The sequence below is a fragment of the Neodiprion virginianus genome, chromosome 4 (assembly GCF_021901495.1).
Source record: "Neodiprion virginianus isolate iyNeoVirg1 chromosome 4, iyNeoVirg1.1, whole genome shotgun sequence".
Classification (NCBI taxonomy): domain Eukaryota; kingdom Metazoa; phylum Arthropoda; class Insecta; order Hymenoptera; family Diprionidae; genus Neodiprion; species Neodiprion virginianus.
The window spans coordinates 28,652,237-28,667,756 of record NC_060880.1 but is presented as its reverse complement, the minus strand read 5'-3'; the positions used below and the strand labels follow the sequence as shown (position 1 = coordinate 28,667,756).

Sequence of the window (15,520 nt, the reverse complement as noted above, 5' to 3'; positions counted from 1 at the left end):
ACACTGCTTCAGGACGGTGAATTTTTTTAATTGATAAAAAGTGAGATTATTATGTACCGTCGAGTGTTAGAGAATAATCAGTTGTACCTGTGCCAACACAAATACCTTATATAGCCCACATATACCGCCTTGGTTATGTACCGCGACAATGTATAAATATCATTGGTAGATAACAATATTATTTGAAAACGAATGATGTATTCATAATACCGTATTAGAGATTGAACAGTTTTACAACTTCAGTACACGTGTTCAGTGGACGTATTAAACACTTGTTTAGTTCATCGAAGGAATAACGTTACATTTTAAACTCTGAACGCTTGGAACCATGAAAAAATCTATTAAATGAAATATTGCGAACCAGTTTACTATTATTAATTTGCACTTTCTTACCCTATTAGTAAATATGCAAATGAGTAATTATTTCCAATTATTTCCAATATTATTATATTGTACCTTTAAGTAAATATATGAGCGTACAGTCAAAGAACTCCAGAAGTAGTAACTGATTTCAAGTTTTGCAGACTGAGTAAATTAAAATACCTCTTTCTTCAATGGTAACCGGTTTATTGGCAATATGTGTTACGCCTGGGGCAATAAAGCAATATACATTTACATACACTCATTGATAAGCAAGTACACAGTGTAGTTTTTTCTGGAAATATTAAGGTAAGAAACGTAAGGTAAACTCTTCACTGAAAGATCTTGACAGAAGAGGTGAATAGAGTAACATTTAATAATCTCTTCCCTGTAACCGTTAGCCGTCAACTGAAGAGAACGGCGAATTTATTCAAACATGTCACGGCTAAATGCCAGTTGTATAAATCGAGAGATAGCTGACCGCTAAATTTTACTCTTGGCCCATATATGTGATGCAAATATACTTCATCAGCTTTACCCCCCTACCACCATGAAATCGGCAATACAAGGATTCTGATACAAGTGAGTGGAAAATAATGGTAGCAAGTGATGATAAATCAAATACAATAACGATAAGTTTATTGTCAACTTCTCAATATTTATAAGATACATTAAATATGATCAGATCTTTTTCCCATGTTAAATGGGTTTTCGCATAGACAATGTGAGTTCTAATTGTGTGATTAAATAATTTTAAATTCTAATTATCTAAAACCTGTTGATACGAAAAGTTATTACGTTAATCAAATAATCATAAGTGGCTGATACTGGATGATACTATGTCCAAATGTAAGTTGATAAGGATATCAAACAGATTGTAAAAACTTATTAACCAGACGTCTCAGCAAGCTAATTCTTGAGAAAACATCCACAATGCAAAGTAGGTTACATTTTATATCTAATTAAGCATTTGTTCACTAATGGAAACAAAGATTTTTACAGCATGGTAACGCGGTCTAGAATTACTGTATAATGATTCCCATCATTTGTTGTCTTGCAATACGATTTAAGATAGCATTAATTATATTATCTCCAACTGTCCTACAACTAACAGATTATCGATATTTTGTATAAGATCATCAAGAGTAAAGATACTACGTTTCATAGATTTATATTATTTCAGATAACGCGGCTGTCTGATCGCTCTTTCTTCCTTGCTTCACCGATTTTCGCAGCTTCACAGACAGTGTCCGGAAGCTTTATCCCCAATGTTTCCGGAAAGCTCAAGGACAAAAAACTCGCTGAGATGCCCATCACCCCGTATAATATGAAAGGTAGCGACTTCATATAGTGGGCCTGTAAGAAAAACCAACAATCGGGGTAAATTCCGTTTCGAAACGAATGTGAGCCGAAAGAATGCACAGACAATAATTATAAGCAGAACAATTTTACAAAAAATTAGCAGTTCTTATATAATTACAACCATAATATTGAAACTTCCAGTTATTTGCCAACTAATCATAGGCTTGAAAGTATAAACTTCAGGAGGTTGTTACAGTCGACAATACCAGTACTCACTAGCAATGGCGTTTGCGGAGCTGACATAGACCCGATACGTCCAACCATACTGCACAGGCCGAGAAGTGAGTGACGAAGTGACGTAGGAAACATCTCCGTTGTGTACATGTATATCAAGTGGTAAGCAGTCGTGATGCAGAACTTACCACACAAGAAGACAATTAGTGGAAGATACCCCCAATCTGAAAAATATTTCGATAATTACATTGCACGCATCATCCGTAATCTTATAATCCGTAACCTCATAGCTGATATTTCTCGTTAAGCCAAAGAGCGGAAAAATTATTGCTTATGAATTTTGATGTTGTTGCAGTAAATTGGGTCACGTAATTGGTTCTATGTCAATTAGGCCAACCTGCAGGAATGAAGATTGTGATGATGCAGAATATTCCGCTCAAAAAAAAAGTTAGGCTGAGCGTCGGTTTGCGTCCAAGGTAATCTGCGAGGATCCACGCAACAAATAGAGCCGGAATTTCAACCAGGCTCACCAAAATAAAATTGATGTACTTGTCTCCGGGCACATAGATCGAACCCAATGACAATCCGTAGTAAACGAATACGTTAGCCACCCAGCAATAAGTGCAAATGATCAATCGAATCAAAACGGTCCTGTTGCCAATAACTTGTCGCGCCGCAGAAACGTCTGGAGGGTTAGTTGTGTCGACCTGCAATTAATTATTGTTACAGCATGAATTTTTATAAAATACGTCCATCAATGTAGTGTACGAACTGTTTGTGCAATAGCAACAAATGTACCTTGTCGTGATTTTTGTTCTTCCAATTCCTTATCAATAGTATTGACTTTTCGGAGATTTCTATTTTATTACCAGCCGCGATTTTCCGTAAAACAGCTTCAGCCTCTTCAATTCTTTCTTTGCTCAACAGCCATCTTTCAGACACAAATTCAGAAAATAAATTAATCAACGACCTCATATTGGAAAGTACAACGCTACTATACAAGACTTACGTGACAAAGACTTTAGAAAGACTGTTTTACTATTATACCTTACAGAGTCGGGCACTATGAAAGGTAAGAATAGTGCAAACAATCCTGCTGTGTAAAAGATCCGGAGCAGAACCCGCCAAGATCGAAACCACATGGCGAACAACCCCAAGAAAACCACAAACACGATATACATGGTGCAAGTCAGAATGCTTGCCAGTGCTCTTTTTTTTGGTCCAACAAGCTCCATCCCTACAAAGAAAATTTTTAATCGGATATAAATTGTATCCAGTAGACTAAAGTTTCACACATTTTTGACTAAACGTGTGACTGAAACGATAGTAACGGTATAATTGTACTTATTCAATGACCTAGCACGAACGCAGCACTGTACACGGCCGAGCCCGAGAATGCATCTAGGAACTCGAAAGTAATGAACATCCAGTAGTTAAACGAAAAGGACCGTATCAATCCGAAAATCGAGCTCATTAGTGTAGCAACTACCAACAGGTTCCGTCTGCCGTATCTGCGATAAAAATTTGTGTTAGCATTTCGAATTAACAATCTCCAATACAGCTAGTAAAGCCTACTTATCCGAAAGATGACCGCAAAGTGTCAAACCAAGAAACTGGCCAAAATTATTTATCGTTCCTGGCAACGTCAATTTCCACAAGTTATTATCACAAGTGAGATCCCACTGCGAATGAAAAATCAAAATGAGTCGATTTCTGCTCTAAGAAATAAAGTCGAGATTAAACATGTCTTTAAAATCTTTACCTTTGCGTCTCATAGTCACGTCGGTTAGATGGTACAACACATGCACTTACTTCGTTAAGAATAGTTATCTCTTCAGGGTCATACACCCAGGCATCACAAGGTTCGGTATCGTTGGTGAAAACAGTCGTTAAGCACGAGTCCGTAACATTCTGTACAGTAAACCGGCTACATGTCGCCGGTTTCCCATCGGTGTAAGGAACTGCGTTTGGTAACCATAACGGATGCAAAGTAGTATCCCCGGGATTTTCGCACTCTTTTGCCAAACACCTACAAAAAAACAAAAAAATTTCGCTGTAAGATCGACAGTTGTTAGAGCATTACAATTATATGTGCAGAACGCGTATCATTTATATTCATTGTAGTACAATTTAGTGAGCTATAAAGTCGTAATAAAGAGCAAAAAATTATCAGCACGAACCTGTAACTGACTGGTGCGGTTGTAAAAACGTAGCCTAATCCTCGGGCAGCAGATAGTATCAGTGGCGTGCTCAAAATGAAATACATGCCCAATGTGTAAAGACCAATATGGTCGACCTCCGGAAATTCATCTGATGTTTCATCCTCATTTTCATTTTGAGAACCAAGACTATATTTAGAGTTCTTCATTTTATATACAAAGAACTCTCGGAAGAATCGCTTGTTTCAAGCGTCTGGAATGGAATCTACGATACGCCTAAAACAAATCAAACTCATATTCCGGATGAAATTGTGTATTCAGCGTCGATAGACTCGAAGTAGATGTGAAATAGATGTAGGAGCGTACGAATTACAAGTCTACTGATCTACAAAACTATAAACTATATTCACTACTCGAGTACACTTCAAGTAATAGAATGCTGATAGATATACAGCAAAAGCGTCTCTTCGAAGAAGTGTACTGTAAATTTGTTCGAGCTTATCACGCAACAGACCTAATCTACATGATACCGTAATCAATCTATATTCGGTCAGAAATACGTAGTATTCATCATTATGCAATCGCTACTATACATACAACGGATGATTTCGTGAAAGTACGGCACGGGAAAATGTATCGATATTATATAATACAGATACTAAAAATCCAATGAGCCTATCCGATGGCAACAATAGCGTTTCTTCCACGAAAGAAAGTTGAATTGCATATCTGTAGGCGCTTCGGATGCTCGGACATGCTACAAGTATAATTTTGTTAATACGACTCAAAATTTCAAGTGTACTATTCTCATTCGAAAATCAGGCATATATTCGAAGTAAGATATAATTTGTGAATTTGGAATTCTGTGAATATAGGGCATTGAACTTTTGAGTATTTAATTCTTTTCTAGAACTGAAAATACATTTAGTAAATAATGTATTATTCGGATTATAAAATTTCAACCATGCCAAATGCAATTTCAACCTATGCAGGTAGCAACGATAACTCAGTACATAATATCAAATTTCTGTTTCATTTTTACTTGAGAAATGCAGTGAATTTGCGCCTAATAGCTGCAACACATAACGCATCTGACAAATGTAGAGCTACACGAAATAAAAAAATTCTAAGCTCACGCCTGCGCTCCAGAATATAGCTAGATTCCTGTTTACGCCCTCAAAGCCTCGATGTGGGCTGTCAAATGACAGTTGCAGCCTCAAAGAACAAAAAAAATTGGTTGCAATCAATTGTGTGATGATATACGAAGCGTTGTGAAATAACTGGCAGTGTTTCAGGAGCCTGGTAACACTATCTTAATTCTTAGGTAATAAAATGTTAATTTCGAGGTTGGAATGATGATTTTCAGAAAATACACCGAGTACGTACGCATATCCGAAAGACAAGTTTCATCTATGGAATCGCTGACACTCTTTTCAGACCACCAATCACTATTTTCCCAAGGTTTCTTATCCAACTCCAAGCAGCGCACAGTGTTGCATAAGACTCAATAATAGCACAATGATTGTGGTCAGTTCTTTGACCTACAAGTCTGTGAATCTGGTGATTCTAACCAAACTTTAAAAAACCACTCACACGAGTCATAGTTTCTCTTCTGTAAGAACATGAGCCACAACAAGCAATTTAATTTAAAGCACTCTAACCTTGTCAGTGATTCGATATATTAAATTATTCCTCACATTTCAGACGGAAGAGCTGCCAGACCGACCACAAAAGCCAGTCATCACTGATGCTTGAATAATAAAGAAAACCTGAATAATTAAATAAAATTTGTTGATGCAATGGCTGTGATAAAACATGCGCTAAAACGAGAACTGTTTGCGCCAGCCGATCAGCAATTGCTTAGTCTCTGTCATGTTTGTAAGGCTTTTAAAAAAAAAAAGACTAGCTTTTTATGTATCGTTAGAACAACTGACACCCCAGGCTCACTATTGCTTTGCCAAGTTAAAAAAAATGACAAGAATGTCTACAAGAAAAAACAGTCCTGGCCTCTGACTGATATACAAATGGTTGATGGTGTCAATATTGACTCGCTGGACCTGGAAATATACATCGATAAGGTCTATAAATGGACAGCCACCTACGCTCAAGAAAGAACAACGTTCATACGGAATTTATACACATATTCTTGTAGCATGCCGCAAAGACCTGAGTTTAAAAATATACCCAGTGATTGGATGATCGATCCTGCATCTCTTAAAGAAAGCGACAGCATTATTTTCACACCGGGTAAATAATTTTCAAACAACCTTGATGCTGTTGTTCAGAAAGATACATGTATCATTATGTATATTGAATTTTTTCAGATTTGTTGTCTCAACCTGTATCTGCAGATTATCAACCAATTACTGACAAGGAGGCTACGTATCTAGCATCGTTGATGGCAAGTTGTGACTATGCAGTCTCAGATGCAGAACGTTTTATGGAAACACTCTCTAAAGATCTATCGATATTAGATGGGGTAAGATATTCTCAATTTTTAAGGCACCAAATAATCAGTAAAGATAAAACATGTTAATAAATGTGCATATTTCTTACTTCAATAGCAAAATGTACAATCGGTCCTAGTTTCCGAGCCTCAAGTAATTCAATTAATGAATGGTATCGAGGCTGCTATTACCGAAGCATCCTTAGTAGAATCACGTCTTGCTGTCTATGACGAGGCACTTGGTAGAATCAGAGATGCAATGGCTAGAGTTGGTCAAAAAAACCAAGCCATTCATACGGCTAATCACAACGCTAGACTTCTCCTCGAACAGCTTGACGCTGTAATTGTAAGTGTGTAACTACAAGGATTCTGCCTGAGTATTCTACAATCTACAGATTTTCCCACTCACCTTTCGAATTTTTACTCAACTAGACACAACTGGATATACCAGCAGAACACCAACGCACATTGAGCGAAGCAGAACTTCCAGGAGGTAGAGAAGAGCTCGGACGAGCAGGAGTAGCTTTATTGAAAGCTACATCTGTTCCTTTACCTCCTGGTCTTGATAAATTAGGAGCTGCTTCGGAACAACGTCGGCGTTTGGACAAACTTAGAGCTAAATTCTCTTTGATTGTAGCCAGGCATCTGAACAATCTATTCATACACTTGGTTTGTCTCTATTTTCTCTTTCTTGCCGTATATTGCTTTAGGCAATAGTCTGTAACCATTATCTTACTTGACTTGATTTTCAGGGCAATGACACAGGCGAAGCCTCAACCTCGACAACAGATCTTACACTGCCTACGCATCAAGCTGTACATCGTGAACTAGAACCATACACCGAATTGATGAGATTACTCAGAGCTTTGGATAACAAAGCATTCACTCAATTAACAAAAGTGTACACTGGCACCATGAGCAAATTATACCAGAGAGACCTAAAGCTATTTTTTGAGGAAGCAAAAACTCGCGTTACTAGTAAAAAACTTAATGGTGGGTATATATAACCTCACATAAATTCAGCCATAGTATATACGCAAAAGTAAACATTTTGTTGTGCATCTTACATATATTTACAGCCAATACATCGAAATCTAGTGGACAAAAAGGGGATGACTTGGTTAGTCCAGCGCCTCTTTGTCTCTTGGGTGGGGAGGTTTGGGCTCCTCAAGGAGAGGGAGCCCTCTTAGATTCTGTTCTAGATAGAGCTCTTTCTCAATTGCAGCCTGTCTGTCTCGCTGAACAAGCTTTTTGCGTTTCGTTTTTCCAGCTTGACTCGGTTCTGTCGCCCGTGAAGGTACAAAATATTTCTTTACTTACATTTCGTTGAATCACAGGTATATCGTTAGTTGCTTCTATTAGTTATAATATATCAATTGATCAGTATATAATGCGTGAGGTGATTAATTGTTAAAAGGGAACTGAAGCGGACGAGACTGATAGTATTAGCAATGGAGCAACAAGTCCCGGATCAGCAAATTCTACTGCCAGCAAAAAGTTGGAAAGACAAGTTAACGAAGAAGTTAGAGCTACAATGGCTGCAATATTCCCATCCCTTGAGCCTGAATTGAACAATTTTATATCATATTTGGATAAAATAGACAGCTTGTAAGTTATTAGATTTCCGTTATCCTTAGCATTAATATTTCTGTCAAATAACTATAATTTACCCGACAATTCATTATCAGTTACGTTTGTAGTAAGAAAAATATTACTGTCCAACAACTTTAATAACAATAACAGCAAGTGAAATATTTTTTTTCCAGTTGGTGTTTATATGTACTAGTGCGGCTTTCACAGCACGTAATGTCAGCGCAGGATACGGGATCTTTTCTTTCAATGACTTTTGCATCTGCACTTGTACAGGTGAAGAGATCGTTTGATAAATTTATGCAGGCGCAACTGCAGTCTATCTTGCGTGACACCAAAGTCAACCGTCGAACCAAATGTGGAATATTACCTTACGTTGAAAATCTTCAACCCTTTGCCCGAACTGCAGAACGGATATTCAAAAATTCTGATAGAAAAGTCGATCTAGAGAAGTGGTACACCAAACTCATTGAGGCGATGTTCGAAGCAATTGTAATACACAGTGGTGAACATCATAAAACACCACCGGAGGTCATAAAAATGGGTGAGTTACTTTCATTATTCGGTCATCCCCTGTGATTGTTTTAATCAATATTGTGATTTAATACTTATCTGACCAATTTTCACCATGCTGATATAGTTTGTATATGTGTGTTATGTATATACCGTTCCTACACCCAAAAGAGAATATATTATTCTTGCAGAAAATTTTCATCATCTCTACGACCTTTTGTCCCAGTTGAAAATTTCCGTATTAGATCATGAGAGAAAAGAAGCTAAGCAAAAATACCATGATGCTCTCCGAGCTTATGTGATTCAGTACTTTGGACGCCCACTTGAGAAATTGAATGTAAGATCCACACTCTACCTATATTTTTATTATTTTTTACAACTTGCAAATTCATTAACAATATTGTTAATTTTGATTTTATTTGCTTCACAGCTCTTTTTTGAAGGTGTACAAGCAAAGGTAGGGTCAGGTGTAAAAGAATCCGAAATCAGCTACCAAATGGCATACAGCAAACAGGAACTGCGCAGAGTTGTTAAAGAGTACCCAGCTAGAGAGGTAAAAAAAGGATTGGAAAATCTATATCGAAAGGTTGAAAAGCATCTTTGTGAAACAGAAAATTTACTCCAGGTAAAAAAAACGTCTCATTGCATCCACAAAAATTCATTCACAGTTTGCATAATAATATGCGCACTAAAAAAATCACATACGTAGGTTGTTTGGAGCGAAATGCAACGTGAATTTATTGCTCAGTACAAAAATATCGAAGAGTTGATCCAACGATGTTACCCCGACAGCATGGTCACCCTGGAATTCAGTATTCAAGAAATATTAGAATTCTTTTCAGAGATAGCAAGGTCTCACTAAAGGCACGCATAGTCGAGTTATGTTATCGACACGTGGAAAAGTGTGGAACAAGTTGATGCATAATAATTATGATATGAAAATTATGAATACTATATAAATTTTTCACTTAGAGTTGCAGAATAATGTAAATAATTATGTATACATATTGTAGATATTTAAAACTATCCAGATAAGCCTATAAACTAACGTATTTAAATATATCAATTATTTCATTAAATGTGTGTAGTAGCTAGGTAAAAGAACCACAGTTTAAGATTTGGCTTCACGTTTATGAATTTTCTTTACAGAATGATTGTCAATTTTTTTCTGCTGTTACCTGACCTTGAACGCACCAATTCTTAAGGATTTTAAAATACATAGTAATTTTCTAGCCTTAGACGAATAATTAGCTTTTTCTACATGCATATTGGTATTTATCCCAGTCTGCAGTCTTACATTAAGAGTTTGTTATATCTATTAAAAAACTCTATGAAAAGTAGGTAGTAAAAATAACTCCGAATAATCGAGACAAATACCTATTTCAAGTTTTCCTTTTATTCAAGAATACAGAATGTTATAGTGATTCTCGCAAATTTACAACAGTATATTTGAAGTAATACATTACTTTACAGTTCACAGTCTACTAATTACAAGCAACACAATTGTTTCACTATTTGGGGATTGGAGGATAGGCGTTCAGGTAGATAAGACCAGAAAACTTGGCCTGCAAATAAAACACTGATTAGAAATAAATGTTGAGCATTCAAATCATTTTATATAAGTTACTTAAGAGTAATCAATCTTCTGTATCCATCCTCGTTAAATTAAAATTTAAAAGAAATGTATTATAATTAACATGAGTAGAAACTTTGAAACGCTACAGTGAAATACTTACAAATGTAACGGTTCCAATCGTGAAACCAACACCTATTAGAAGATGCAAATTATATTTTTTCTGCATGGCGTCATGATGGGTCTGCCACGCGCCTTGTGGTACTGGCAGGTCATTAAGTGTTGTTTGCTTGAATTCAGCTGGCGGATGGTACGAACGAGATCCTGGCAGTAAATATAAGACGTAAGGATAAATTGGAATATAAGATGACAATGGCTCGATTTAGTTTGAGCTAGGTTAAGTTAGATTGCACTGCTACGAAAGTACGGATAAAATTGTATAAAATTGAAACGCCTAACTTGAATACATCGAGGGTCAATGTTTGACTAGAAAAATAAACTTCTGGGTCTTGATTCAGATATTCTAATTGCATTTAAGCTAAGAATATTACGTAATACCATCGGTATGATCTATAATATGTTGAAGAATATAGAGTAAATCGAAGGTAGCGAAGCGAAGTACGTTAAGCTACCATTTTGACTTCAGCTGATCACAATTGTACTATATCAAGTCTCAATTGAGACAAAACTTACCGCTGCGAAAAACGTTTCTTCCTACTGGTCGCAGAATTTGGCCCAACATTGTTATAACGTAATCTTGTCTGCCTGTCGCGAGGAAAACGCAGATACCCGAGCAATTGACCGCTGCAGCAGACGCCTTACTTCCGCTCCCAGGATTCCCGTACAAATCTATCAGTGCAGTAACGTAACTGTCAATCTGGAGAGCAGGCTCTGATTTTTAAAAGACAAATTCAGGCTATTCGGTGATGCAAATGTGTATTGATTTTACGAACATAACTTAGCTGACGTGATTCTGAAATAAAATTATTTTATCCTTGATTATATTAAACGTATCAACCGAAAATTGTACGTGGACCTTAGGTGTAGGGTAACTCTGTAACTAGTGTACTAGAGTAGAGTGAAGTAAACTTTTGCCACACTGCAGCTATAAATATTCCTAGACAAATTTCGTATGTTATTTCGTATGAACTACTTCAACGCGCATACCCGTCAGAGGTAGGAATAAAGATCTTTGACTTCAATCGAAAAGTTTATACTCCAGATAAATGGCATTTATCTTCTCGTTTCAGTAGCTGCGTTGATATTCCAAAAAATAAATCGGTCACTAGTTGGTTTTACAAGGTTGTTGCACTTGATCACGTAGTAGACACCAGTAGACACCACAGCGATATCGAAAACTGGTGAGACACGTAACGCGGAACTGTGGTATAGTAATTTCCTATCAGACCAAGCAAATCAATATTCTGACGTTCGTAGACGTCGAAAACACCTAGCGTTGACTGAGAAATATAATGAGAGTTGCCCTAATGGTAAACATTCATCATTTACCATTTAAGTTATTAAGGTTGCTAATATGAATGATCATTTATTTTTGGAATTTGAATGGCAGCTGTGAATAAAAAAAAAAAAGTGAATATTGATTATTTATCATGTGAATGAGTGATGTTGCTGTAATATAGAATATATGCAAGATAATTATTTTAGTCATATTTCCATGAATCGATTTTATTTTTAAGAGAATATTCTTAGGTATGGGAGGGGGGGAGGGTTCCCAGGGTGAGGATTCACCCCTGCATCCTTCGACCCGCTTCCGACCGCTGGTCACCTCTGATACATTGCAACAATGTATGTCTGATTATTATTTCTGTTATTCTTAGCCCACCACTGAGATTTTTTATGAATTTCACGCACCATGCATCAGAAAATGCTCTTGGCAACTGCTATGTAGAATTGTACACTCTTGTATACTATAATCGCGAGACACTTGGGCCGGCCTGGTCAACCCACGTGTGCGACGATCAAACTCTGTTATACACGCACTTGTTGCGAAAAATACTATTTTTGACATTTAAAATAGCTCAGAGTGAAGTGTTCTTTCGATTTACTGCATTATGTGAAAACTTGCTTTGTGAGTAGAATTTATAGTACCACTCAGATTAGACCTTTCGTCGGGTTTTTTTGAGCAGCAACAATGTAGGATTAGTGAACTTGTTTACACAGAAGCATCAATGCTTGACAGTGGTATTTGACAGAAGATGAAACCACAATGAAATATCGAATGATTCATTAAATACTTTGGTGAACGGGGTTGATCGAAATATATTACATACACGTACTTTATGAATAATGGAAAGTGAGGGTTTGTAATGATTTGTGATTGCCATGCTTTTTGGATGACGACAAACTCAATTAAGGCTTGGATTATTTGTACTTTATTCGAACAAGTACCTGACACGAACGAAGACTTGGATGTGTTTGTTTTTATCCTTTTTGCTTGCCCGCGTTTGGGCCATTTTCATTCAGAAGTAGTTTCAGATATTTTTACTATACAGCGGAGAATCCCCGCATAATTAGTTTGCCTTTGGTGTTTCGCTATTGTAGCCGTTGAAGCAAACTTTTGAGTTCGGTGTTTGAATCAACTGCCGCCAGAGGTATCCGTAATGAGCCGTATGGCCACGAAACATTAACTGAGGATATACGTCAGTGAACGTATTGGGGACAAGTTGAAAAAGTGTCCAGTTGTAAGCTGCAAGTAACAGTTCAACAACCCACCAGAATAGCGCTAGCGCAGCAAAAGAGCATGATATGAATTAGCAGTTGTAGTTGGAGTGAAGAAGTACCCTTGGGAGTGAAGTGTGCTGAGTTCAACAATTCAATATTTCTGGTGACTCAGTAGTCAGTGAAATCGCAGTATACAAAACCTCAACTATTTACGTAGTCCAAAATAATTTAGTACATTCGTTGACTGAAGAATATAAAGACAGTTGTCCCTTATGGGCTGTGGTGTGACAACCGAAAATCCTCTTGCGCTTGCGCCTTCTGAGATGTTCCAACGGTAGAGTTGAGAACTTATTGCAGAACATCAGAGTTACCGATTTCGGCATGATGCTGGCTGCATTCACTTTCCGAGTAACACAGTCTTCGCAATGGTAAGCCTAAGCCAGTACTTGGCCGTCTGTACTTATCGACTTGTCGGCGATACAAGAAATTAATAACGAGAATAAATTTCTTCCAAAATTCGGAGCAAAACAGTCATTTAATTAAAGCATAGGTACCCGAGAGAAGAATGTATACATATTTATATCAGATGTAATAATGATGCAGAGACCAAACAGTACACATGTATATGCTGTCCTGGTACGATATTAATATATATGATCCATTTACGATTAATACATGATGCATACTATAAATTACATAATTTTCCAGGAGACAAACTAGATTATCTACAATAATCGGCTATAATACGAAAACAGAAGAATTATTCATTTCGAAATGGAATTCTATTTGACACGCGCTAGATGTATTCCATAACATTAATATTCATAATTATTCCAACAACTTTTCATTTGCTCTCTCGATCTCAAATTTTCGTAGGCATAGAACCGAAATGCTATTTTAGCTAGTCGCAAGTGAACACTCTACGTTGGGTAGAGAAGCAAAGTTGTTTTTCAAGAAGTGTTCGTATGGAACAAAATTCAGAGTAACTGTAATACATCACGAATGCGCTAATTTTGATCGAAACGAAATGGATGCTCCGTATATGAAACAGTATTTAACGCAGTGTCCTGATTTGAAGACCTAAACAGGTGATTACCGGTGATTTTTATATATTTTTTTTGATAGGGAGAGATAGAACGAAGCTTCTTAACACTTCGAGTATATTTTAACACACATTTGAAAGGTGGGACCAAAAATTTTTATCATCCAACTGTTGCAGAACGGCAGCGTTATTAGCTGACCCGTTAACGGAAGGATATATCTTTAGTCAATGGCTGACCATCGAAGGGCCTAGACGCTTGAGTCTAAAATCAGGCAGGAAAGATAAAGTGCGTATTTCGTGTCTGAAATGTAAAAACTAAAATCATTATACATCATATCATACAGCATAGATCATACATTGTACATAGTATGAAAATTCGAAACCAAAGTTTGAATGTTCGGATGTTCAGAAAGTGACGTCACCCAACATTTTTTTTCTCCTAACGCCATCGATCTATATAGACGGAAATCAGCTAACCGAATTCCTCAGTCTGGAAACAACCGCGCAGTAGAGCGGACGCATGAGAGTCGCGCTCCGCAAATTTCGAGTACCGGGTTCTCAACCTCCCGGATCCCGCGCTTTAGGTCCGCTACGTATTTCGAGTACCGGGTTCTCAACCTCCCGGATCCCGCGCTTCGGGTCCGCTACGCGGTGAAACTCGAGTTCCAGGACAAGCGCTCTGTAGTTTCTACGCTACAGGTCGGTACCTGGTGAAACTCGACTTCAGGAAGAAGCACTACGTAGTTTCTGAGCTCCAGGTCCGCTACCTGATAAAATTCGACTTCCAGGACAAGCGTTCCGTGGTTCCTGCGCTCCAGGTTCTCTACCCGGTGAAACTTGACTTCGGGGACAAGCGCTCCGGAGTTCCTGCGCTCCAGGTCCACTACCTCGTGAAACTCGAGTTCCAGGACAAGCGCTCCGTAGTTATGGCTGTCCAGGTTTTTGACCTGGTGACTTTTGACCAAGCGCTCCGTAGTTTCTACGCTCCAGGTCCACTACCTGGTGAAACTCGACTTTCAGTACAAGCGCTGCGTAGTTTCTGCGCTCAAGGTTCACTACCTGGAGAAACTAGACTTCCGGGACAAGCGCTCCATCGTTCCTGCACTCCAGGTCCGCTACCTAGCGAAACTCGACTTCAAGGAGAGAACGAGGAGGACGAGGATTTGTGCTCAATGAGTTAAACATTTTTATATTATTCAATGGCAATTGTAATTATATTTCATCTAAAATTTTTCAAACTTGTCCTGTTTACAATAAATTATTTCAATTCATTTTTCGCGCAAGCGCAAATTCAGTAGCTATAAATGCGCTGATAAAATTTGTTATATTATTAATTAATTAATTGATTATACCAATCCTTACACAATATTTTTGATGTGTTCTTATGCTGAAATTATTAATAACTATTCAAGGTATAACTTGAGGTGGTTATGGGTGGTTGTTGGAGGTGGTTGGCGGTGGTTGGAGGTAGTCGGAGGTGATGGAAGGTAGTCGCATGGTGAGGTGATGGGGTGATGGCGTAGTGGGGTGATGGGGTCATGAGGTAGTGGGGTGATTTGCATTTTTGGCGACATTTTTCGCGATTTTAGAAAAAGCTGGAATAAATTCGTTCTGGAATT

General features: G+C 37.6%; 3 protein-coding genes and 1 long non-coding RNA gene across 5 annotated transcripts; 2 read left to right on the top strand and 2 right to left on the bottom strand.

Moving 5' to 3' along the window:
* Nucleotides 1–464: 464 nt before the first annotated feature.
* On the top strand, nt 465–2,528 carry LOC124303907 (uncharacterized). The gene is made up of 4 exons (XR_006908022.1): nt 465–942; nt 1,544–1,763; nt 1,864–2,058; nt 2,252–2,528. It is a non-coding gene; the product is annotated as an uncharacterized LOC124303907 (long non-coding RNA).
* LOC124303904 (solute carrier family 22 member 5-like) lies at nt 983–5,577 on the bottom strand. 2 transcript variants are annotated; one of them, XM_046761728.1, is made up of 10 exons: nt 5,442–5,577; nt 4,077–4,331; nt 3,709–3,925; nt 3,472–3,578; nt 3,253–3,407; nt 2,944–3,133; nt 2,695–2,827; nt 2,294–2,603; nt 1,939–2,120; nt 983–1,716 (listed from the first exon to the last, which is right to left on the bottom strand). In XM_046761728.1, the coding sequence occupies exons 2-10, from the start codon at nt 4,262–4,264 to the stop codon at nt 1,540–1,542; spliced, it is 1,659 nt and encodes a 552-aa protein (XP_046617684.1). In that variant the 5' UTR covers nt 4,265–4,331; nt 5,442–5,577; the 3' UTR covers nt 983–1,539. The 2 variants fall into 2 exon arrangements, with proteins under 2 accessions (XP_046617684.1, XP_046617685.1); XM_046761729.1 differs by lacking the exon at nt 5,442–5,577 and adding an exon at nt 4,422–4,737.
* Nucleotides 5,578–5,854: 277 nt separating this feature from the next.
* Nucleotides 5,855–10,499, top strand: LOC124303902 (exocyst complex component 1). The gene is made up of 11 exons (XM_046761727.1): nt 5,855–6,302; nt 6,380–6,534; nt 6,620–6,847; nt 6,934–7,170; nt 7,254–7,494; nt 7,581–7,798; nt 7,919–8,109; nt 8,268–8,635; nt 8,796–8,941; nt 9,035–9,229; nt 9,314–10,499. The coding sequence occupies exons 1-11, from the start codon at nt 5,855–5,857 to the stop codon at nt 9,464–9,466; spliced, it is 2,580 nt and encodes an 859-aa protein (XP_046617683.1). The 3' UTR covers nt 9,467–10,499.
* On the bottom strand, nt 9,979–11,226 carry LOC124303906 (uncharacterized). The gene is made up of 3 exons (XM_046761733.1): nt 10,871–11,226; nt 10,341–10,501; nt 9,979–10,169 (listed from the first exon to the last, which is right to left on the bottom strand). Exons 1-3 carry the CDS (start codon nt 10,917–10,919, stop codon nt 10,116–10,118), a joined length of 264 nt encoding a protein of 87 aa, XP_046617689.1. The 5' UTR covers nt 10,920–11,226; the 3' UTR covers nt 9,979–10,115.
* Nucleotides 11,227–15,520: the final 4,294 nt, after the last annotated feature.